At 46.6% G+C, this 26056-nt stretch overlaps 1 protein-coding gene across 1 annotated transcript in view; it reads left to right on the forward strand.

Moving 5' to 3' along the window:
- The window catches only part of LOC138852550 (uncharacterized), a 3592-nt gene extending 1133 nt beyond the window's left edge, over positions 1-2459 (forward strand). Inside the window, exon 1 of the mRNA XM_070083954.1 lies at positions 1-2459. This exon is cut by the window's left edge and continues 1133 nt beyond it. Coding sequence (XP_069940055.1) covers positions 1769-2392 — 624 coding nt within the window. The 5' untranslated portion in view covers positions 1-1768 and the 3' untranslated portion in view covers positions 2393-2459.
- Positions 2460-26056: the final 23597 nt, after the last annotated feature.

Consider the following 26056-nt stretch of genomic DNA (forward strand, 5'->3'; position numbering starts at 1 on the left):
AAGCGACCACTGCATCTCAGTATGTGTGATGACTTACAACACCTGTGAAAACCTTCAGGTGTTGGTACAAGAAACACACTTATTGGAAAAAAAATTGACAACACAGGTGTAAGAGGTCAGGTCACGCATGGACACCTGTCAGTATAGGAAGAGTTGCACAGGTGGTTTTTGAGGCTGAGAATACCCTTGTTCTGCTCTATGGTGTTGCAAGTTTCATTGACTGGGATAATGACGATAATGATAGTGCTTAAGGAATATGGTTTAAAGAATTTAGTGTTATAATGCAGTCATGGATAAATTACAGGTAGACCTGGTGTACCAGTGGTGGTCGAGGTTATATACAGGTAGACCTGGTGTACCAGTGGTGGTCGAGGTTATATACAGGTAGATCTGGCGTACCTGTGGTGTGATCCTCAAATTCTGGGGGAGGTGCCTGTGATAATTTTGAAGATGACGGTGGTAAAGGTTACGTGAAGATAACTTGGTGAGATGAAAATGAAGAGGTTTAGTGATGCATCACCATAGTGAAGATGCTGCCGAGAGATGCTGAAGAGGTCTGGCTCCGGGTGATATCGGTTGGTCCCGGGTAGAGAGGGGTACCAGTCCAGCTGTGGTGCCGTTGCGCAGATCGATGTTTCTCTCTCTCTCTCTCTCTCTCTCTCTCTCTCTCTCTCTCTCTCTCTCTCTCTCTCTCTCTCTCTCTCTCTCTCTCTCTCTCGCTCTCTCTCTCTCCTCTCTTACCTCTTCCCCTCCTCCTCCTCCTCCACCTTGCTCCTGCTGGGGTAGTTCGCCAGGCTGGCCTTTAGTTCCCCGCTAGCAACTCTCAAACATACACACGCTTACTGCGTATACCACTTCCCCAATACCTCTTCCACCAGCTTCCCCACACCTCCCCTAGGCCCACAACATCGTCATCTTGCACCCCACCGGTACCCCAACTGTCTCCTTGCCCCAGGGTACCGGCAGTTAAAACGACTCACTGGAGTAGCGAGTGCCACAGGGGTTACACCTGTCTGGACAAGCTGTTGTGTGGGCATGGCAGATGTGATCATCCGGTGCCTCTCCTGCCTTGCACTGCGATGCTAATGCTGAGGCCACTGCCTTCCTGAAAGAGGTTCCGACCACCATATTCGTGAAGGATGTTCTGTTTGGTCTTGAAGTTTAGCTGATCCAGTAAGGTGTACCATACCTTTTGACACTAGTGGTGACTAACAGTGATTGACACTGATTGGCCGTGTTGTGTGTCGTGGATCTCTACCAATGTCAACAGAAGAACGACTATTATTATTTATTAACCCAGGAGGATTAATAATGTAGAAAAAATTAAGAAAGTCAATGTGGCTTATTGTGGTCTCTTGTTGCTCTTCTCTTTGATGCGATCTACAACCCCGGTACCTGTCTACTGCTAGGTAAACAGGGACTGTAGGTGTTAAGAAACTTGTCAGTTGTCTCTCCCTCGCCCTGGGTAGATCCCTGGTACTTGTGATTCGAACGCTCTAGGGTTGAGCTAGATTGTGCTATGCGTTACGCAGTGTTCACTGAGGTTGTTAGTGAGTGACTTAGTTGTCAGACCCTTACGTCGAGTTGCTCTGGCTGTAAGACAGTGACTGCTGTGTGGTAACAGTGCGACAGGTGTAGCATTGTTGCAAGTGTTGTGGTAGGCGCCCAGGCGTGGGCGTGATGGCGGTGTAGCGCCGCCACCCACCTCAGTCTTTGACAGGCGCACTCAACCACCGGTCTGGAAGCACTTACTGTGGTCGAATGGAGAATGCAGCTATTACTGAAGAGTAAACACAGGGAGAAGGGCGGGGGCGGCACTCGTGGGCTGGCGGAGGCGGCTGGCGGTGGGCCAGGCCCCTCCAGGCCGCCCTCAACCACTGCTTCCAGACCACCTTCCAGGACCGCCAGTCCAGTCCACGAAGCCGCCAACTACCACCCGGACATAGTACCCCCCGGGGCTACCTACTGCGAGTCCCCCCACCACCACCATTACCACCACCGGGGGCACCACCAGCGCCACCACCACCACCAAGCATGGGATACCAGGCCATCATACCACCACCGCATCCCCCATGATCTTCCTGACGGAGTACCTGACCCACGCTTCACCTCCACCTGTCCCTGTGGCTGCCGTCTCTCCAGGGCGTCCTCCCTCGAGTCCGAATGTCCTCCAGATATGGCAGAGTCCGGCTGCTTCCCCAAAGGGCGTCCCAAACACGACTGTGGCAGTCGGAGCGGCCGAAGGTCGGGACACAAGGAGGGACGCAGCAAGATCCGTCGCCTGATAGACATGTCTGTTATAATGGGGATCTTCAAGCCTTGCAAAGTAAGTTTGACAATAGACGAGGGATTTGCGTCTCATTTGCATGTTCCACCATTGTCATGTACTTGAAGAAAATAGATTATTATAATGCTGGTGTGCACCTTGGTATTTAATAAACACCCACAAATTGGTTTAACAGGACACGTGACCAAACATAGCACATATTAGAACACGTTTCGGTGCTAGTGTCAGCTCGTGTCTTGTTAAATACTGTACTGATGATGTGCTCTGAGTCAACACTTATGGAGACTGGTATGTTATCAAAGGGGGGGGAGTGCTAAACACGTTGGTATCATGCAGCACGCTGGGGTAGAGGGGATCAGAAGGCATTCAGATTAGTCAAGGAATTAGAACACTGGTGGTTCAGTTCCCTGGATCAAGAACCCATCATCAGCATAAAGGAACCTCCCTTGAAGGGACAAGTTTTAAAAGTGGACCCGGTTTCACGAGTGGACCCGGTTTCACGAGTGGACCCGGTTTCACGAGTGGACCCGGTTTCACGAGTGGACCCGGTTTCAATAATTCTGACTAATGGTTTTGCAAAGTTAACCACTGTAATAAAGATACACACAAATGTTCACAGTTTACCTCAGTAACTCTGGTCTACATGTAACCTCAAAGCTGTGCCAGTCAGGACACTGAGGTTTCTCAATATTTTTCCAAATTTTCTATCGGTGTGTGTAGATTATTTTAGAAATTTATTTTTAAACTAAAATTAAAATAATCCATCAGTTTAGAGGGAAATTGTTAAAATAATCCATCAGTTTAGAGGGAAATTGTTAAAATAATCCATCAATTTAGAGGGAAATTGTTAAAATAATCCATAAGTTTAGAGGAAAATTGAATAATCTTAGTTTTTTTTTTTTCACTAGGGCTGAATTTCACTGGGTAATTACCAACTCCAAAATAATTTCATACTGACAGTAGGGATTAATCTCTGTATGTATACACTGAGAGGTATACACCTGACTGTATCAGTGTAGATACACCTGTGTATCTATACTGAGAAATGTACACCACACAGTACATATACATGGATATACACTGCAGTGTGTATATCCTGTATCTTAGATTCCAGCTCTTGGGCTTTATGTATAATCTAGGCCACACCTTCCCCTCCCTCCCCCTCGCCCCCCCCCCCCTCCTTTATAAATGGTGCCCGAAATTTAAAATATTTTACCCATTCAGAATAACCATTACAAATATCTGTGTCAACCAAATATTGCTGTTGACCAAATATATCTATTAAAGTAATATATCAGAATTTTTGTGAAACACAAAAACCAAAAAATCCCCAAAGAAATAAAAAAAAAAGTGAAATATTTTGAAAAATTGTTTTAACTTTTAGCTGAATTAATCTATCAGGTTTAATTCTGTCTAGGAAGGTCTTACGGGTTTACACCATTCTATTTGAATTGATCTGTCGGGTTTAACTGTCTGGGAAGGTCTTAAGGGTTTATACCAGGTCATTAAGGGTTTCCACACCAGGTTTTAAGTGTCTTCCGGAGAATTGATGAGGTTTAGAGAAAGTTTACGAGGAAATGGAAGATTCAGGAGACATTTCTAGCATTGAAAAAGGTTACGTAAGATTTAGGAGTGTTTAGTAAGGTTTTTGTAAGCTATCGTAAGGTTTTTGTAAGCTATCGAAAGGTTTTTGTAAGCTATCGTAAGGTTTTTGTAAGCTATCGTAAGGTTTTTGTAAGCTATCGAAAGGTTTTTGTAAGCTATCGTAAGGTTTTTGTAAGCTATCGTAAGGCTTTTGTAAGCTATCGAAAGGTTTTTGTAAGCTATCGAAAGGTTTTTGTAAGCTATCGAAAGGTTTTTGTAAGGTATCGTAAGGTTTTTGTAAGCTATCGAAAGGTTTTTGTAAGCTATCGAAAGGTTTTTGTAAGCTATCGTAAGGTTTTTTGTAAGCTATCGTAAGGTTTTTTGTAAGCTATCGTAAGGTTTTTGTAAGCTATCGTAAGGTTTTTGTAAGCTATCGTAAGGTTTTTTGTAAGCTATCGTAAGGTTTTTTTGTAAGCTATCGTAAGGTTTTTGTAAGAATTTTGATAATTTTGAAAACTTTTGAGATTTACAAAAAAAAAAATCCCGTTTTATATTCTTTTGAGATTTTTTGAATTTATTTTTGGGAATTATTTTTAGTCGCAATTTTTTGAGGTTTTGGAATTTTTTATTTGGATTTTTTTTGTTCGGATTTTCCGAGGTTTTTAGAATTGTCTCCCCAGGAACGTTAATATTTACCCAGGAGCGTTCATTCTTCCCCAGGAACGTTCATTCTTCCCCAGAAACGTTCATTCTTCCCCAGGAGCGTTCATTCTTCCCCAGGAGCGTTCATTCTTCCCCAGGAGCGTTCATTCTTCCCCGGGAGCGTTCATTCTTCCCCGGGAGCGTTCATTCTTCCCCGGGAGCGTTCATTCTTCCCCGGGAGCGTTCATGCTTCCCCGGGAGCGTTCATTCTTCCCCAGGAGCGTTCATTCTTCCCCAGGAGCGTTCATTCTTTCCCACGAACGTTCATTCTTCCCCAGGAACGTTCATTCTTCCCCAGGAGCGTTCATTTTTCCCCAGGAACGTTCATTTTTCCGCATGGAGCGTTCATTTTTCCCCAGGAGGGTTCATTTTTCCCCAGGAGGGTTCATTTTTCCCCAGGAGGGTTCGTTCTTCCCCAGGAGCGTTCGTTCTTCCCCAGGAGCGTTCATTCTTCCCCAGAAACGTTCATTCCTTCCCAGGAGCGTTCATTCTTCCCCAGGAACATTCATTCTTCCCCAGGAACATTCATTCTTCCCCAGGAACATTCATTCTTCCCCAGGAACATACATTCTTCCCCCGGAGCGTTCACTCTTCCTCCGGAGCGTTCATTCTTCCCCAGGAGCGTTCATTCTTCCCCAGGAGCGTTCATTCTTCCCCAGGAACATTCATTCTTCCCCAGGAACATTCATTCTTCCCCAGGAACATTCATTCTTCCCCAGGAACATTCATTCTTCCCCCGGAGCGTTCATTCTTCCCCCGGAGCGTTCATTCTTCCCCCGGAGCGTTCATTCTTCCCCCGGAGCGTTCATTCTTCCCCCGGAGCGTTCATTCTTCCCCCGGAGCGTTCATTCCTCCCCCGGAGCGTTCATTCCTCCCAAGGAACGTTCATTCTTCCCAGGAACGTTCATTCTTCCCCAGGCACGTTCATTCCTCCCCAGAAGCGTTCATACCTTTCCCAGGAGCGTTCATACCTCCCCTGGAACGTTCATACCTCCCCTGGAACGTTCATACCTCCCCTGGAACGTTCATACCTCCCCTGGAACGTTCATACCTCCCCACGCCTCATGCTGAGTAAACATGTCATTGTAAACACAGTGCTGGACAGTGCCACTCAGTGCCACTCATCCTGTCAGTGTCACTCATATCTGCTCTGTGCTGAGGAAAGTACCTGTACTCTGAGGGATATAAAGTACATTACGGAAGGGAGACGGTTGATGGAGGGGAAGTACTGTGAGGGAGGGGGAGAGGGGGGAAGTACTGTGAGGGAGGGAGAGGGGGGGAAGTACTGTGAGGGAGGGAGAGGGGGGGAAGTACTGTGAGGGAGGGAGAGGGGGGAAGTACTGTGAGGGAGGGAGACAGGGGAAGTACTGTGAGGGAGGGAGACAGGGGAAGTACTGTGAGGGAGACAGGGGAAGTACTGTGAGGGAGACAGGGGAAGTACTGTGAGGGAGACAGGGGAAGTACTGTGAGGGAGACAGGGGAAGTACTGTGAGGGAGACAGGGGAAGTACTGTGAGGGAGGGAGACAGGGGAAGTACTGTGAGGGAGGGAGACAGGGGAAGTACTGTGAGGGAGGGAGACAGGGGAAGTACTGTGAGGGAGGGAGACAGGGGAAGTACTGTGAGGGAGGGAGACAGGGGAAGTACTGTGAGGGAGACAGGGGAAGTACTGTGAGGGAGAGAGGGGAAGTACTGTGAGGGAGGGAGGGGAAGTACTGTGAGGGAGGGAGAGAGGGGAAGTACTGTGAGGGAGGGAGAGAGGGGAAGTACTGTGAGGGAGGGAGAGAGGGGAAGTACTGTGAGGGAGGGAGAGAGGGGAAGTACTGTGAGGGAGGGAGAGAAGGGAAATGCTGTGAGGGAGGGAGAGAAGGGAAATGCTGTGAGGGAGGGAGAGAAGGGAAATGCTGTGAGGGAGGGAGAGAAGGGAAATGCTGTGAGGGAGGGAGAGAAGGGAAATGCTGTGAGGGAGGGAGAGAAGGGAAATGCTGTGAGGGAGGGAGGGGGGAAATACTGAGGGAGGGAGAGGGGAAGTACTGTGAGGGAGGGAGAGAGGGGAAGTGCTGTGAGAGGGAGACAGGGGAAGTACTGTGAGGGAGGGGAAGTATCTTCTTGGCATTTTCTGACATTTGGGAGTGATGTAATTCTCAACATTACGCTCTCTCTCTCTCTCTCTCTCTCTTTCTCTCTCTCTCTTTCTCTCTCTCTCTCTCTCTCTCTCTCTCTCTCTCTCTCTCTCTCTCTCTCGTACATACTCTCACACATTTAATGTGTGTATGTATAATATATATAAATATATTTCGTTGTTTGTTTATTGTTAACTTATTGTAAACGTATCTAAAATATATATAGTTAGATTAGGCTAAATTAAATTGCGCTTGTTATAATAAGGTTAGGCAAGTTTTCTAAGGTTCTTTTGGTACATCATTTATTTTTATATTAACATAAATGTGTATGCAAGTATATGGAATAGGTGGTAAGTTACTAAATGCTGTAAAGAGTTTTTATGAGGATAGTGAGGCTCAGGTTAGGGTGTGTAGAAGAGAGGGAGAATACTTCCCGGTAAAAGTAGGTCTTAGACAGGGATGTGTAATGTCACCATGGTTGTTTAATATATTTATAGATGGGGTTGTAAAAGAAGTAAATGCTAGGGTGTTCGGGAGAGGGGTGGGATTAAATTATGGGGAATCAAATACAAAATGGGAATTGACAGTTACTTTTTGCTGATGATGCTGTGCTTATGGGAGATTCTAAAGAAAAATTGCAAAGGTTAGTGGATGAGTTTGGGAATGTGTTTAAAGGTAGAAAGTTGAAAGTGAACATAGAAAAGAGTAAAGTGATGAGAGTATCACATGATTTAGATAAAGAAAAATTGGATATCAAATTGGGGAGGAGGAGTATGGAAGAAGTGAATGTTTTCAGATACTTGGGAGTTGACGTGTCAGCGAATGGATTTATGAAGGATGAGGTTAATTATAGAATTGATGAAGGAAAAAAGGCGAGTGGTGCATTGAGGTATATGTAGAGTCAAAACATGTTATCTATGGAGACAAAGAAGGGAATGTATGAAAGTATAGAGTACCAACACTCTTATATGGGTGTGAAGCTTGGGTTGTAAATGCTGCAGCGAGGAGGCGGTTGGAGGCAGTGGAGATGTCCTGTCTAAGGGCAATGTGTGGTGTAAATATTATGCAGAAAATTCGGAGTGTGGAAATTAGGAGAAGGTGTGGAGTTAATAAAAGTATTAGTCAGAGGGCTGAAGAGGGGTTGTTGAGGTGGTTTGGTCATTTAGAGAGAATGGATCAAAGTGGAATGACATGGAGAGCGTATAAATCTGTAGGGTAAGGAAGGCGGGGTAGGGGTCGTCCTCGAAAAGGTTGGAGGGAGGGGGTAAAGGTGGTGTTGTGGGCGAGGGGTTTGGACTTCCAGCAAGCGTGCATGAGCGTGTTCGATAGGAGTGAATGGAGACAAATGGTATTTGGGACCTGACGATCTGTTGGAGTGTGAGCAGGGTAATATTTAGTGAAGGGATTCAGAGAAACCGGTTATTTTATATAACCGGACTTGAGTCCTGGAAATGGGAAGTACAATGCTTGCACTTTAAAGGAGGGGTTAGAGATATTGACAGTTTGGAGGGATATGTTGTGTATCTTTATACGTATATGCTTCTAAACTGTTATTCTGAGCACCTCTGCAAAAACAGTGATTATGTGTGAGTGTGGTGAAAGTGTTGAATGATGAAAGTTTTCTTTTTGGGGATTTTCTTTTTGGGTCACCCTGCCTCGGTGGGAGACGGGCGACTTGTTAAAAAAAAATAAGAGAAAATTTTAGAAAGGACTTTAACGAGTTTTTGGTAATTGACCAGTTTTACCTATCCGGCACGATATATATATATATATATATATATATATATATATATATATATATATATATATATATATATATATATATATATATATATAGAGAGAGAGAGAGGGGGAAAGTGTTAGACATTGTGTTCTGAACACAGTACTGTACCCACACAACATGGTGGTGGCAACATGGTGGTGACAACATGGTATTTGCAACATGGTGGTGACAACATGGTGCTGGCAACATGGTGGTGACAACATGGTGCTGGCAACATGGTGGTGGCAACATGGTGCTGGCAACATGGTGGTGACAACATGGTGACAACATGGTGCTGGCAACATGGTGCTGGCAACATGGTGGTGACATGGTGCTGGCAACATGGTGGTGGCAACGTGGTGGTGACATGGTGGTGGCAACATGGTGGTGACAACATGGTGGTGACAACATGGTGCTGGCAACATGGTGCTGGCAACATGGTGCTGGCAACATGGTGGTGACAACATGGTGCTGGCAACATGGTGGTGGCAACATGGTGGTGACAACATGGTGGTGGCAACATGGTGGTGGCAACATGGTGCTAACAACATGGTGCTGACAACATGGTGCTGACAACATGGTGCTCATCTCTGCTCTTTCTTCAGCAGCTTGCATGATTTTTACTTAAAAAATTGCTTAGAACCATAATTTTTTGTGCGGTAAGCCAGTGGAAGGCTTCGCTTATATGACTGAAGTTTACTCAAGTTTATCTTACTTAACCTAATCTAACGTAACCTATCCTAACTTTGCCTTACCTAACTTTACCTAAACCTGATTCTTTCTCTCTCTCTCTCTCTCTCTCTCTCTCTCTCTCTCTCTCTCTCAGTGAAACTTGAGAGAGAGAGAGAATTAGAAAAGTCAAGTATTGTTTCTAGAACTTTGTGTTGTAAAGTTACTATGGCAGTTATATTCTCACTGTTGAGCAATGTTAGTGTTGATTATTTTAACTCGCGTCTTTTACCCTCATTTTTCTCCCCTCTCCGCTTTTCCCACTCATCTTATTCCCCTTACATCTTTTCGACACATCTTTCCCCACCTCTCATTTTTTATCACGTATTTTCCCCTCATTTCTTCCTTCATTCCCCTCGCATCTTCATCTTTTTCCCCTCGTCATTCCCCCCCTCATCTTTCTCCCCTCGCATGTTTTCCCTCATTTCCCCCCCCCTCATCTTTTCAACACATCTTTTTCCCCTCGCATCATTTTCCTTCACTTTTCCCCTTAATTTTTTCCCTCATGTTTTCCCCGTCACTTGTTTCTTTTATTTTTTCTCGCATGTCCTTCATTATTTTCTCACATTATCTGGCCCCTCCCCAGAACCTCTCCCAGCCCCTCCCCAGAACCTCTCCCAGCCCCTCCCCAGAACCTCTCCCAGCTCCTCCCCAGAACCTCTCCCAGCCCCTCCCCAGAACCTCTCCCAGCTCCTCCCCAGAACCTCTCCCAGCTCCTCCCCAGAACCTCTCCCAGCTCCTCCCCAGAACCTCTCCCAGCTCCTCCCCAGAACCTCTCCCAGCTCCTCCCCAGAACCTCTCCCAGCTCCTCCCCAGAACCTCTCCCAGCTCCTCCCCAGAACCTCTCCCAGCTCCTCCCCAGAACCTCTCCCAGCTCCTCCCCAGAACCTCTCCCAGCTCCTCCCCAGAACCTCTCCCAGCTCCTCCCCAGAACCTCTCCCAGCTCCTCCCCAGAACCTCTCCCAGCCCCTCCCCAGAACCTCTCCCAGCCCCTCCCCAGAACCTCTCCCAGCTCCTCCCCAGAACCTCTCCCAGCTCCTCCCCAGAACCTCTCCCAGCTCCTCCCCAGAACCTCTCCCAGCTCCTCCCCAGAACCTCTCCCAGCTCCTCCCCAGAACCTCTCCCAGCTCCTCCCCAGAACCTCTCCCAGCTCCTCCCCAGAACCTCTCCCAGCTCCTCCCCAGAACCTCTCCCAGCTCCTCCCCAGAACCTCTCCCAGCTCCTCCCCAGAACCTCTCCCAGCTCCTCCCCAGAACCTCTCCCAGCCCCTCCCCAGAACCTCTCCCAGCTCCTCCCCAGAACCTCTCCCAGCTCCTCCCCAGAACCTCTCCCAGCTAATCCCCAGAACCTCTCCCAGCCCCTCCCCAGAACCTCTCCCAGCCCCTCCCCAGAACCTCTCCCAGCTCCTCCCCAGAACCTCTCCCAGCCCCTCCCCAGAACCTCTCCCAGCTCCTCCCCAGAACCTCTCCCAGCTCCTCCCCAGAACCTCTCCCAGCTCCTCCCCAGAACCTCTCCCAGCTCCTCCCCAGAACCTCTCCCAGCCCCTCCCCAGAACCTCTCCCAGCTCCTCCCCAGAACCTCTCCCAGCTCCTCCCCAGAACCTCTCCCAGCTCCTCCCCAGAACCTCTCCCAGCTCCTCCCCAGAACCTCTCCCAGCTCCTCCCCAGAACCTCTCCCAGCTCCTCCCCAGAACCTCTCCCAGCTCCTCCCCAGAACCTCTCCCAGCTCCTCCCCAGAACCTCTCCCAGCTCCTCCCCAGAACCTCTCCCAGAACCTCTCCCAGCTCCTCCCCAGAACCTCTCCCAGCTCCTCCCCAGAACCTCTCCCAGCTCCTCCCCAGAACCTCTCCCAGCTCCTCCCCAGAACCTCTCCCAGAACCTCCCCAGAACCTCTCCCAGAACCTCCCTCAGCTCCTCCCCAGAACCTCCCCCAGCACCTCCCCAGCATCAGTGGCACACACAGGGCTGCCATCTTCCTCGTCTCGAACATTGACGTCACAGCCCCATCACTGTGACGTCACTGCAGCAGTTGGCACTGTCGGATTTTTTTTTATTTTTCGATCTTCCTGAAATTAATTCTATTGTTGTGGCGAGTGACTGTGTCGTAGCTGTGCAGGGAAGTGCATGGCTGTGCAGGGAAGTGCATGGCTGTGCGGGGAAGTGCATGGCTGTGCGGGGAAGTGCATGGCTGTGCGGGGAAGTGCATGGCTGTGCAGGGAAGTGCATGGCTGTGCAGGGAAGTGCATGGCTGTGCAGGGAAGTGCATGGCTGTGCAGGGAAGTGCATGGCTGTGCAGGGAAGTGCATGGCTGTGCAGGGAAGTGCATGGCTGTGCAGGGAAGTGCATGGCTGTGCAGGGAAGTGCATGGCTGTGCGGGGAAGTGCATGGCTGTGCGGGGAAGTGCATGGCTGTGCGGGGAAGTGCATGGCTGTGCGGGGAAGTGCATGGCTGTGCAGGGAAGTGCGTGGCTGTACAGGGAAGTGCGTGGCTGTGCGGGGAAGTGCGTGGCTGTGCGGGGAAGTGCATGGCTGTGCAGGGAAGTGCATGGCTGTGCAGGGAAGTGCATGGCTGTGCAGGGAAGTGCATGGCTGTGCAGGGAAGTGCATGGCTGTGCAGGGAAGTGCATGGCTGTGCAGGGAAGTGCATGGCTGTGCAGGGAAGTGCATGGCTGTGCAGGGAAGTGCATGGCTGTGCAGGGAAGTGCATGGCTGTGCAGGGAAGTGCATGGCTGTGCAGGGAAGTGCATGGCTGTGCAGGGAAGTGCGTGGCTGTGCAGGGAAGTGCGTGGCTGTGCAGGGAAGTGCGTGGCTGTGCAGGGAAGTGCATGGCTGTGCAGGGAAGTGCATGACTGTACAGGGAAGTGCATGGCTGTGCAGGGAAGTGCGTGGCTGTGCAGGGAAGTGCATGGCTGTGCAGGGAAGTGCATGGCTGTGCAGGGAAGTGCATGGCTGTGCAGGGAAGTGCATGGCTGTGCGGGGAAGTGCATGGCTGTGCGGGGAAGTGCATGGCTGTGCGGGGAAGTGCATGGCTGTGCGGGGAAGTGCATGGCTGTGCAGGGAAGTGCATGGCTGTGCGGGGAAGTGCATGGCTGTGCGGGGAAGTGCGTGGCTGTGCGGGGAAGTGCGTGGCTGTGCGGGGAAGTGCATGGCTGTGCGGGGAAGTGCATGGCTGTGCGGGGAAGTGCGTGGCTGTGCAGGGAAGTGCATGGTTGTGCAGGGAAGTGCATGGCTGTGCAGGGAAGTGCGTGGCTGTGCAGGGAAGTGCGTGGCTGTGCGGGGAAGTGCGTGGCTGTGCGGGGAAGTGCGTGGCTGTGCGGGGAAGTGCGTGGCTGTGCGGGGAAGTGCGTGGCTGTGCAGGGAAGTGCGTGGCTGTGCAGGGAAGTGCGTGGCTGTGCAGGGAAGTGCATGGCTGTGCAGGGAAGTGCATGGCTGTGCAGGGAAGTGCGTGGCTGTGCAGGGAAGTGCGTGGCTGTGCGGGGAAGTGCGTGGCTGTGCGGGGAAGTGCGTGGCTGTGCGGGGAAGTGCGTGGCTGTGCGGGGAAGTGCGTGGCTGTGCGGGGAAGTGCGTGGCTGTGCGGGGAAGTGCGTGGCTGTGCGGGGAAGTGCGTGGCTGTGCAGGGAAGTGCGTGGCTGTGCAGGGAAGTGCGTGGCTGTACAGGGAAGTGCGTGGCTATGCAGGGAAGTGCATGGCTGTGCAGGGAAGTGCATGGCTGTGCAGGGAAGCAAGGTTGTGAGTGGTTAAGTGAGGTTGTGACTGATAGATTTATTCTAAGCTTCAATTAAGATGCTGATAGTTCTGTCAATTTCCACCAGGACACCATTTATCCTGTTGAATCCTAACTTGCAGTTTGTCCAGCTGGTTCTTGCTCGTCCAGCTGGTTCTTGCTCGTCCAGCTGGTCCTTGCTCGTCCAGCTGGTCCTTGCTCGTCCAGCTGGTCCTTGCTCGTCCAGCTGGTCCTTGCTGGTCCTTGCTCGTCCAGCTGGTCCTTTCTCTTCCAGTTGGTTCTTTCTCTTCCAGTTGGTTCTTTCTCTTCCAGTTGGTTCTTTCTCTTCCAGTTGGTTCTTTCTCTTCCAGTTGGTTCTTTCTCTTCCAGTTGGTTCTTTCTCTTCCAGTTGGTTCTTTCTCTTCCAGCTGCTTCTTTCTCTTCCAGCTGGTTCTTGCTCGTCCAGCTGGTTCTTGCTCGTCCAGCTGGTTCTTGCTCGTCCAGCTGGTTCTTGCTCGTCCAGCTGCTTCTTGCTCGTCCAGCTGCTTCTTGCTCGTCCAGCTGGTTCTTGCTCGTCCAGCTGGTTCTTGCTCGTCCAGCTGGTTCTTGCTCGTCCAGCTGGTTCTTGCTCGTCCAGCTGGTTCTTGCTCGTCCAGCTGGTTCTTGCTCGTCCAGCTGCTTCTTGCTCGTCCAGCTGGTTCTTGCTCGTCCAGCTGCTTCTTGCTCGTCCAGCTGGTTCTTGCTCGTCCAGCTGCTTCTTGCTCGTCCAGCTGCTTCTTGAGGGACTGACAACATTAGCTGAGCGTTTATTCCATTCTGCTGTAATTCTATTTGCCCCAAAAATTTGCATACATTCAAGTGGGATCGACACTTTGGTTACCCTGAGTAATTCTCGACCAGAGCGGAGAGGAAACTTGCTTGTGGTCACTTCCAGCACCATCCCTTCAAGAGTGTAAGGTTGTGACTTGCTTGTTCACCCCTCTCTTCCCCATCCCCCCACCCTTCCCCTTTCCCCCAACCTTCCCCTTCCCCCCAACCTTCCCCTTCCCCCCAACCTTCCCCTTCCCCCCAACCTTCCCCTTCCCCCCCTCACACAAACATCTACACTGGCCCACACACTAACACTCTGCTTACACTGCTATCCTTCTGACTTTCCTAGCTTCATTTTCGGCAACTTCGCCTTCGGCGAGTTAACACAAGGCATTTTGACCATCTGGTAGTCCGTGTGGTTTTTTTAAAATCCGGCTGATCTTTGCCTTGGGCCCTGTCCCCCTCACTCCTCGAGGGTAGGCTATCTTAGGGGCCCTGTCCCCCTCACTCCTCGAGGGTATGCCATCTTAGGGGCCCTGTTCCCCTCACTCCTCGAGGGTAGGCTATCTTAGGGGCCCTGTCCCCCTCGAGGGTAGGCTATCTTAGGGGCCCTGTCCCCCTCGAGGGTAGGTTATCTTAGGGGCCCTGTCCCCCTCACTCCTCGAGGGTAGGCTATCTTAGAGGCTGACCTTCATAAGTCAGCTGACTTAGGATGTTTTGGGTTACCACGAAGGAAAGTCTTTTTTGTTAAGGTAATTTTTGTGTCAGATGTACCTTTCTGGACATTATGACACAAATACAAGTACGAATACGTTTCAATGACAATCAAAAGTCTAAGAGAAATTCTCGAATGTATTTGTTCAAATTCAACTGTTGCTCCAGTGGATGTTTTTCAAACACAGGCTGGAGCGGTACTTCTCTCTTCTGAAGAAGAGTTACTCCAACTGCTTAAGCATGAAGTTATTGAGAAATTGAAGACTTTGGGTATCGAACCCATTATACCTGATAGCTATCAAGCACAAAGAACTGTCTTTGTGGCTAGAATTAACAGCTTCGTGAGACACAGCTCTGTGGAGGAACTTGTGGCGGAATTTAATCAGGAGAATTCTGATAGTTATTAATTTGATGGGTGATGTGGGAGAGAATTTTCTCCCATACAATAACGGTCGTCGATTTAATAATAACCACTATCAGTTGGTCAATGACTGGAGAGATGAGAACTTAGCTGATCTACAACCACTACCTTCCATCGACACATCAACTCTTGAAGATGACCAGCCTCTTACTATATCTATCACACTACTTGAGATGAGTCAGGTTATTGGAAGAATGCGAAATAGAGCCCCTGGTTTCTTTGGAATAACAATGAAACAAATAAAGTTCCTACCCAGAAATTGTAAAGTCTTTGGCCAATATCTTTAATGCCATCTTGGCCTCCGGACATTTTCCAGTGGCTTTTAAGACTGCAAGGATGATCTTTCTTGCTAAACCCCACAAAGACATCCACCAACCGGGGAACTATAGACCTATATCTTTACTTGAAGTCACTGGAAAAGTTCTTGAGAAGATCATTTCTAATAGATTGAACTATTATATGGAGTTTAATCACCTCTTTACAGAAAAACAATTCGGCTTTAGGACTCAGAGGTACCCATCATGCAGTAAATATTATCGATACTGTTACGAGTCTAAAACATCAGGACAATCTTGCCCTAATTGCCACCAGAGATGTTCATAAAGCTTTTGATAGCTTATGGCAAGATGGTCTTATATACAAACGTATTGACCTACCAGACCATAACTGGACCTTTCTCAGATTAATATATAACTTCTTAACTCAAAGAAAAATTATTCCCACTTTTCACGGCAGTCGACAGCGCCCTTTATACCGACAGCTGGTGTCCCACAAGGTTCTTGTCTTAGTCCAATTCTATTCAATATTTATGTGAATGATTGTCCTCAACCGGAGTTCAGTGATACAATTATAACGCAATTTGCAGATGACGTTATCCATGTCGTCTCGTTAACCCCTGTAACAGGAAAATATAAGTATGAGAGAGTCGTAGAAAAAATGAATATTGAACTTCGTCGAACATCTAATTGGGAAAAGAAATGGGGGAATTACGACTAGCCCTGACAAAGTTCTGGTTAGTACGATAGGATGTTTTGCATCAACCATCGAAGACAAGGGGGGGGGGTATCTCCATCAGAAGTACACCTGTAGCCATTAGAAACCTTATCAAGATCTTGGGATATAAAATACACAGATTACTCCACTCAACGTCTCACGTCAGTAAAAATATCAACGTAGCCAAAGCGTGTCTTAGCAGTCTCTATAGGTTCAATCAAGCCCCTTCACACGTCAAAAAACATCTGTATAAAATGTCCAGAATAGAGCTCTCCGCTTTATTACGGGTACCAGGAGGAGAGAGAGAATCAAAATGGCAGATTTACACATACAACAGGATATTACTGCCTTAAATGTACCCCTTGATATGCTGAAAAAGAGGCAACTCTATGCAATGCAAGAACTCTACATACCAGATAGACCATCCTCCCCAAGTTGAAAACACTACCGACTATATCATTAACACTCCTCCTCACAGGACCCAAAGAACGACTCTCCCACAGAGGCTGCGTCGCTTCATTCATAAAAACGATTACCAGCGACCAATGATCTTGAGCAACCTCCCTGCAGATGAAGATGATTGGGTAACACCAGAACCCTTCTATGTCTACTAAGAAAATTATCGTCCCTAATTATGGAGATATATAATAACTTTTCTACTTTCACGTCTATTATAAATTTATTATATTTACTATGGCGGGACACCACCTTGAAAGAAGTCATCGTGTCCAGTGATTTTATATGAACTGTCGATACAATTATTGCCTTGCCTTGTCGTTGAAATTTTAGTTATGCAGTCGCGTAAAAAAAAGTCTATTGCAACTTGTATATCTACTACCAATTCAGTCCTGCACCTATATATCTGTTATATCTTTGTAGCTCTAATGGGTAAGTGTTATATCCCTTCCAATAATTTTGTACACACACACACACACACACACACACACACACACACACACACATTATATTGCAGCAAAGTGGTTGTGCCACTTCCCTTTTATATCCTACCTCACTCCCCCTCCCACCCTTTTACCATATTTCTATCCTTCCCCATCCTTCTTCCTTACCCTTCTTACCAAAGTTCTGGTCGTAAGTTAAGTCAGGTGGGATCTTCTGCCTCGCTGTTTCGGTCTATTGTTTCTAGTCGCTTCAGATAGTTCCTCACGTCTGAGTATCTCAAAGCTGTCCATCTTAAAGATCTGAATGAGGTTGCCTTGTAGTCAGTTTCCTTAGAGAAAAGTTTGTGTTCTCCATGTGTTTGAATGTGTTGATACGAATTTGGCATCTGATATATCTTCGACTTTGAGTTCTCTGCGTATGTTCCTGCGTGATGAAACTAGTTTGGTGTAATGATTTAGAAAACCAAGTTGAAGAATGAGGCACTTGTCAGACACTGCAACATCTTGGGATCTTGATAAAAGGAATTCTTCAGTGTTTCTTAGACGTGACCCACTTACACTAGTGGATACTTCCACTGTGTCGCCGCCGCCTCCTGCTTCTACTCGCCTGACTGTGGTATACAAGTCACTTCTCTGAGCATAGCCTGTACTTTTCTCAAGATTGACGGACTGGACACATCGACTCCAGGCTGAGGGACTAATTACCTCATTCTCCACATCGTCTTTCACCGTTTTTCTCTGTATTGGACTGAAGAAGCCACTGGCTGGCGAAACGTTTCCTCCATAAAAATTTCCAAATGTCGCATAAGTGTCATTCTTCAGCGAGTTTGGTACCTCGTGTCTGTTCCTCTCTAATATGTCTTCGACTAATGTATAATTTTGGAATATGCTGAATCGTTCTTGAATATTTTCAAGATAATTTTCTTTGAACGTTGCGTTCTCAAACAGATGTGATCCACAGGTGTGATGAATGGTTTGAAAAACCGACAAGTTGAAGATTGAGACACTTACGCAACATATGGGAATCTTTATTCAGGAAACGTTTCGCCACACAGTGGCTTCATCAGTCCAATACAAATTAGAAATGCGTAAGGAGAGAAGGAGTTTGAGGTAATCAGTCCCTCAGGTGTTGTTACCATCTCAGGTACTAACACCACCACAGTTCTCTCTCCCTGGTACCACTAACAGACCTCTCCTATCAGTACGATTTTCTCACATTCTCCACGACTTCCCCACAATTTTATGTCGCATTTCCTACGGTGTTGGATAATTTTCCACAATGTTGCTAATACTTCCCTCTCCTGTCACTTTTGTTTTCCTTCCTTTCTCCTTTTTTTCCCCTTCCCATTTTATCCCTCCCCACCCAAACTCCTCTACATCATGGTGGTGATGGGCGCCTCATGGTAATGTCAGAGGTAGTGCTGACTAATTGGTCTGTGTGTCAGGGGAACTGTGGAAGCTTACTACCACTGGTTATGTGGCGGTGGGTGGGGAGAAAGGAGGGAGGGCCTGGGTTGTGGACCGGAGGGGGGGAGATATTTAGATTTTGCTGCCGGAGTGGTTTGTGTACCTCATATCCTTCCTGTGGATGGTAGTGCAAGAGCATATGGATACACAAAAGGCCTAGGAACTTGGCCCCAAAAGGGTTAACAGAAGCACATCTGGATTTATATCTAAAATTGACTTGATTAGTAAAAAAAATCAACTAATGCGACATTTTATTGTGGCAACGTTTCGCTCTTTAGGAACTTTATCACGCTGTAAATTTAAGATATTTGCTTAATATGTCTGGTATCTTATTTTCATTAAGATATCTTGACATATCAATTATTATGCTTTCTTCCTCTGTATTCCTCAGTAAGTGGATAATCAGTCAGTGTTCAAGACAGTGACCATAAGACTGGCTACATACTTTGCAGTTAGTTTGATCATCCGTGTCTGTTAAACTGCCAGAAGTACTTGTAACCAAGCCTAAGTCGGTGTTCACATTGCAAGTTGCTCCATAAACGTACTTATCTACGTTCATGTTATTGTGGGTTATAGATCTACTCAGGCTTCTAACTGTATTCCTATAACATTGTTTTATTATATACTTCTCTCCTAATATTATTCCTAATGCTAGACACACCAAAATCATATTCGACATTTCCGTTAGGGTACTTTGGCTAGCCCAGTGGTTCCCAAACTTTTTCAGCTTGTTACCCAATTTAACATGCCACATAAAGCATGTTACCCCTTTCGCAAAATGTTGTTGTTATTGATATATATGGCTAAATTAAAACACTTGAGATATTTTCTTTTATTTATTGTATTTGAACATTGTGCATCTCTAATGACTATTACCAAAGATGTCAAGAACATCAGTGGGATGGATGGAGTTTCATACTTGAAGCTAGTTTAGGAGTTCTTGGCTTCATACCAGCTTATGTCTACCTCGGCTGATGCTCACAGATAAACTGACAGTGTGAAATAGAGGCAGCCTCAGGAAGTGAGTGACGCGTACTGGACAGGTCGATCTGGGCTACTGAGTTACTTTTGTCCTGAAGCATACTTATCAAAATACTTTTGGGTTTCCACACACTTAGCTATATATTTCTTCTTTTCTAATACTGTATATTAGTTTTTGATGTTTATTGTTATTTGGTTTAACTTTATTACTTACTTATAATAGGTTTACTTTACAACTTTATATGCTAAGACGAAGTTAACAATAATCCTCATACCGGGTACCGCATTGTTTTCTTGATTTTCAGAATTCATAACTTTTTTTCTGTCACCCCTCCATTACCCCCCAAAAATGGTTAAATTACTCCCAGGGGGTAATTTACCCCCAGTTTGGGAACCACTGGGCTAGGCTATCAACTTTATCATGAAGGAGTAATCCAATGCGTGATGGAATCCATAACAATTGTACATTAATTTCCCTTTTTTTTCTTGATTATTGTATAGCTATATAAATGTTGTTACTCATTATGCGAGTCTAAAGAGCTTTTAATGATATTGAAAAAAGTCAATCTCAGTTAACTTTAGCACCATTAGGATGGTAAACGATTCAATTTGCAGTGTAGACGCCCTGTTAATTCTTACGTCTAACTCAACATAGTTGCTGTCGTTATTTACTAGGGAGGTGACAACAAGAGCAGATGCAGCCCTGCCAGTAGACTCCTGCTTAGATCCATTAGTGTATATAACTTGTGATAACTTATTACTACCAGTTAGGAGAGAAATTTCTTCTTGAGCAGTTGCTTTAGCAAGTGATTGAAGGAAGGAATTACTAATGATGATCTTGGGAGAGGCTTGCACGTATGTGATATTAAATGAACACGTCTTCCATGAAGGGGTGAAATGCTCTTGCTATCTACAGACATATACTTTGTGCATGTTATAAAATTTAATATAATTGCAGGTTTCAACAGCACATTTAGATCTGTTTCTAGACATTTAGTAAGAGTCATAGTAACAGTGTCTGGTTCATTTCTTAACTTTCTAATACCAAGTACAATATTAATCTCAATCATATTGATACTAGACACCAAGCTCCTTCCTCATATTAACCTTGATAGTTTTAGAACAGCCAAGAATAATTCTGCGAGTTTCAATTTGCATTAACTCCAAGGGTCGGACAGAATATTCCTGGCTAATATCAACAAGGGCGCAGCATAATCAATTAAGGATCTAATATATGCTGTATATAACATTCTCATTATTTTCACATTAACACAATAGTTGGTGTTGTAGCAGCAACATTAACACCGTAGTTGGTGTTGTAGCAGCAACATTAACACCGTAGTTGTTGTAGCAGCAACATTAACACCGTAGTTGGTGTTGTAGCAGCAACATTAACACCGTAGTTGTTGTAGCAGCAACATTAACACCGTAGTTGGTGTTGTAGCAGCAACATTAACACCGTAGTTGTTGTAGCAGCAACATTAACACCGTAGTTGGTGTTGTAGCAGCAACATTAACACCGTAGTTGGTGTTGTAGCAGCAACATTAACACCGTAGTTGGTGTTGTAGCAGCAACATTAACACCGTAGTTGTTGTAGCAGCAACATTAACACCGTAGTTGGTGTTGTAGCAGCAACATTAACACCGTAGTTGGTGTTGTAGCAGCAACATTAACACCGTAGTTGGTGTTGTAGCAGCAACATTAACACCGTAGTTGGTGTTGTAGCAGCAACATTAACACCGTAGTTGGTGTAGCAGCAGCAACGTTAACACCGTAGTTGGTGTTGTAGCAGCAACGTTAACACCGTAGTTGGTGTTGTAGCAGCAACGTTAACACCGTAGTTGGTGTTGTAGCAGCAACGTTAACACCGTAGTTGGTGTTGTAGCAGCAACGTTAACACCGTAGTTGGTGTTGTAGCAGCAACATTAACACCGTAGTTGGTGTTGTAGCAGCAACATTAACACCGTAGTTGGTGTTGTAGCAGCAACATTAACACCGTAGTTGGTGTTGTAGCAGCAACATTAACACCGTAGTTGGTGTTGTAGCAGCAACGTTAACACCGTAGTTGGTGTTGTAGCAGCAACGTTAACACCGTAGTTGGTGTTGTAGCAGCAACGTTAACACCGTAGTTGGTGTTGCAGCAGCAACATTAACACCGTAGTTGGTGTTGTAGCAGCAACATTAACACCGTAGTTAGTGTAGCAGCAACGTTAACACCGTAGTTGGTGTTGCAGCAGCAACATTAACACCGTAGTTGGTGTTGCAGCAGCAACATTAACACCGTAGTTGGTGTTGCAGCAGCAACATTAACACCGTAGTTGGTGTTGCAGCAGCAACATTAACACCGTAGTTGGTGTTGCAGCAGCATTAACACCGTAGTTGGTGTTGCAGCAGCAACATTAACACCGTAGTTGGTGTTGCAGCAGCAACATTAACACCGTAGTTGGTGTTGCAGCAGCAACGTTAACACCGTAGTTGGTGTTGTAGCAGCAACGTTAACACCGTAGTTGTTGTTGTAGCAGCAACATTAACACCGTAGTTGTTGTTGTAGCAGCAACATTAACACCGTAGTTGGTGTTGTAGCAGCAACGTTAACACCGTAGTTGGTGTTGTAGCAGCAACGTTAACACCGTAGTTGGTGTTGTAGCAGCAACGTTAACACCGTAGTTGGTGTTGTAGCAGCAACGTTAACACCGTAGTTGGTGTTGCAGCAGCAACATTAACACCGTAGTTGGTGTTGTAGCAGCAACATTAACACCGTAGTTGGTGTTGTAGCAGCAACGTTAACACCGTAGTTGGTGTTGTAGCAGCAACGTTAACACCGTAGTTGGTGTTGTAGCAGCAACGTTAACACCGTAGTTGGTGTTGCAGCAGCAACGTTAACACCGTAGTTGGTGTTGCAGCAGCAACATTAACACCGTAGTTGGTGTTGCAGCAGCAACATTAACACCGTAGTTGGTGTTGCAGCAGCAACATTAACACCGTAGTTGGTGTTGCAGCAGCAACATTAACACCGTAGTTGGTGTTGCAGCAGCATTAACACCGTAGTTGGTGTTGCAGCAGCAACATTAACACCGTAGTTGGTGTTGCAGCAGCAACATTAACACCGTAGTTGGTGTTGCAGCAGCAACATTAACACCGTAGTTGGTGTTGCAGCAGCAACATTAACACCGTAGTTGGTGTTGCAGCAGCAACGTTAACACCGTAGTTGGTGTTGCAGCAGCAACGTTAACACCGTAGTTGGTGTTGCAGCAGCAACGTTAACACCGTAGTTGGTGTTGCAGCAGCAACGTTAACACCGTAGTTGGTGTTGCAGCAGCAACGTTAACACCGTAGTTGGTGTTGCAGCAGCAACGTTAACACCGTAGTTGGTGTTGCAGCAGCAACGTTAACACCGTAGTTGGTGTTGCAGCAGCAACGTTAACACCGTAGTTGGTGTTGCAGCAGCAACGTTAACACCGTAGTTGGTGTTGCAGCAGCAACGTTAACACCGTAGTTGGTGTTGCAGCAGCAACGTTAACACCGTAGTTGGTGTTGCAGCAGCAACGTTAACACCGTAGTTGGTGTTGCAGCAGCAACGTTAACACCGTAGTTGGTGTTGCAGCAGCAACGTTAACACCGTAGTTGGTGTTGCAGCAGCAACGTTAACACCGTAGTTGGTGTTGCAGCAGCAACGTTAACACCGTAGTTGGTGTTGCAGCAGCAACGTTAACACCGTAGTTGGTGTTGCAGCAGCAACGTTAACACCGTAGTTGGTGTTGCAGCAGCAACGTTAACACCGTAGTTGGTGTTGCAGCAGCAACGTTAACACCGTAGTTGGTGTTGCAGCAGCAACGTTAACACCGTAGTTGGTGTTGCAGCAGCAACGTTAACACCGTAGTTGGTGTTGCAGCAGCAACGTTAACACCGTAGTTGGTGTTGCGTTAACACCGTAGTTGGTGTTGCAGCAGCAACGTTAACACCGTAGTTGGTGTTGCAGCAGCAACGTTAACACCGTAGTTGGTGTTGCAGCAGCAACGTTAACACCGTAGTTGGTGTTGCAGCAGCAACGTTAACACCGTAGTTGGTGTTGCAGCAGCAACGTTAACACCGTAGTTGGTGTTGCAGCAGCAACGTTAACACCGTAGTTGGTGTTGCAGCAGCAACGTTAACACCGTAGTTGGTGTTGCAGCAGCAACGTTAACACCGTAGTTGGTGTTGCAGCAGCAACGTTAACACCGTAGTTGGTGTTGCAGCAGCAACGTTAGCACACAGCGTTAGTTGGTGTTGCAGCAGCATCGTTAACACCGTAGTTGGTGTTGCAGCAGCAACGTTAACACCGTAGTTGGTGTTGCAGCAGCAACGTTAACACCGTAGTTGGTGTTGCAGCAGCAACATTAACACCGTAGTTGGTGTTGTAGCAGCAACATTAACACCGTAGTTGGTGTTGTAGCAGCAACATTAACACCGTAGTTGGTGTTGCAGCAGCAACATTTTTGGGAACATTTAACCTATCTTAGAATTAATTATTTAGTGTGTTTTTTAACTTCCACTAGTGAGCATATTAATTGGGACAGTGATGAAATAAGACATTTATTTGGAAATTGACGTTTATTTCAAAAATACCCGGCAATGATATTTACAGAAAATTGATTTAATAGGAGATATGACAACCCTTTGCTTTTATAACCATTAGCATAGAATCGACTAATGTTGAACACATTTTGGCACGTTCTTCGTCGTGGTACCCAGGTCTAATAACATCAGTAATTAGCCTCTCCACAGTTGAACAGCCGTGTATCGCTATCCTGCGTTTGGTTACTGCCAATAGATTCTCAGTTGGGTTGAGGTCACGAGAGTTTTTTAGGCCAATTTAGAACACTTAGCCCACTTAATTCGAAGACTCGGCCTTTTTCTGGAAGTGTCACATGGAGCAGGATCCTGCTGGAAAATTCCTTCTCCATAAGGAAAGTCTCTGTTCACAATGGGAAACAAACGAGTTACCAAGATTGCCTTGTATTTGTCGCTGTTCATCGTTCCTTCAACAATAACCAACTGTCCAGGGTCTTCAGCAGTAAAACTACTCCAGATCATCGTAGTGGGTGTTTTGCGCTTGTTGAACGTGTCCATTCCAAAGAGGTTCGCCTTTGCTCGATCTCACTACCACTGATTTGTACCCATGTACTTCACTACCACTGATCTGTACCCATGTACTTCACTACCACTGATCTGTACCCATGTACTTCACTACCACTGATCTGTACCCATGTACTTCAAACCGCTCCTCATCTGAAAATTTAACTTTTCTCAATTCATCTATCGTTTATTCCTTATGATAGTTCCAACCGCAGCTGTTTTTTTTCCTTCATGGCAACAGCCAGTAATTTTTTTTTTACCAGTTTTTCTGGCAGTTCTGCTGACTTAAAGGAGCCTTTGTTGAACACTTGAATGAACATTTACGCCAGCTGAAGCCAAATCTCTCTAGGTTTTCTCGGGATCCTTCACACTATTTCTTAAGTTAACCTTGTCATCTTGAGGTGTTGTCTTGCCTTAAGCACTCCAGGATAAAAAGAAAAAGCCTGGGTTATCCTTCACTTCAACACCAGCATCCCCCAGATCTTTCCTTCCTTTCTATTTAAGGAGATGATTGCCTCCTGCCTTCCTTCCGAGACCTGCTTGATCAGTGCCCATCAGTGTTTTCCTAGTATTGGCTATATCTGGCTCTGCTCTGATCGTTTCGCCTCCTTGACTCTGATAGGTGTTACTGCCTGACATTTAAATCTCGCTCTTCTCAGTATTCGTTTTGAATCGTGGCACTGTTGTGATCTCACTTTCAAGGATCACAACAGTGCCACGATCGCACGTGCAAAGAAAATGATATGGATAATGAGAACTTTCAAAACGAGAGATGCCAAGCCCATGATGATCCTTTTCAAATCACTTGTTCTCTCTAGGCTGGAATACTGCTGTACATTAACATCTCCATTCAAAGCAGGTGAAATCGCAGATCTAGAGAGTGTACAGAGATTCTTTACTGCACGTATAAGTTCTGTCAAGCACCTTAACTACTGGGAACGCTTGGAAGCACTTGACTTGTACTCGTTGGAACGCAGGAGGGAGAGATATATCATAATCTACACTTGGAAAATCTTGGAAGGAGTGGTCCCAAATCTGCACACAGAAATCACTCCCTACGAAAGTAAGACTGACTGGGCAGGCGATGCAAAATGCCCCCAATAAAAAGTAGGGGCGCCATTGGTACACTATGGGAAAACACCATAAGTGTCTGGGGCCCAAAACTGTTCAACAGCCTCCCATCAAGCATTAGGGGAATTGCCAATAAGCCCCTGGCTGCCTTCAAGAGAGAGCTGGACAGATACCTAAAGTCAGTGCCGGATCAGCCAGGCTGTGGCTCGTACGTTGGACTGCGTGCGGCCAGCAGTAACAGCCTAGTTGATCAGGCCCTGATCCATCGGGAGGCCTGGTCATGGACCGGGCCGCAGGGGCGTTGATCCCCGGAATAACCTCCAGGTAAGCATCTGCCTATCCTGTTAGGTAAGACACATATGCAACAGTTAGGTATCTTTATTTCGAAACGTTTCGCCTACACAGTAGGCTTCAGTCGAGTACAGAAAAGTTGATAGAAGCAGAAGATACTTGAAGACGATGTAATCAGTCCATCACCCTTAAAGTTTTGAGGTGGTCAGTCCCTCAGTCTGGAGAAGAGCATTGTTCCGTTGTCTGAAACAATATGAAGTTGAAGTGACAGGATGGAGCCTTATATAGTGCCAGGAGGTGAGACGTAGGTTGCTTTGGGAGGGCAGGTCCCTCTTAAACCCAGCCGTTCTCACTAGTAGAGGTCGAAGTTGATGGTCTGTACCAAGATACCCTTGTGTTGCAGTGTC

The sequence above is a fragment of the Cherax quadricarinatus genome, chromosome 11, assembly GCF_038502225.1.
Source record: "Cherax quadricarinatus isolate ZL_2023a chromosome 11, ASM3850222v1, whole genome shotgun sequence".
NCBI classification, from domain to species: domain Eukaryota; kingdom Metazoa; phylum Arthropoda; class Malacostraca; order Decapoda; family Parastacidae; genus Cherax; species Cherax quadricarinatus.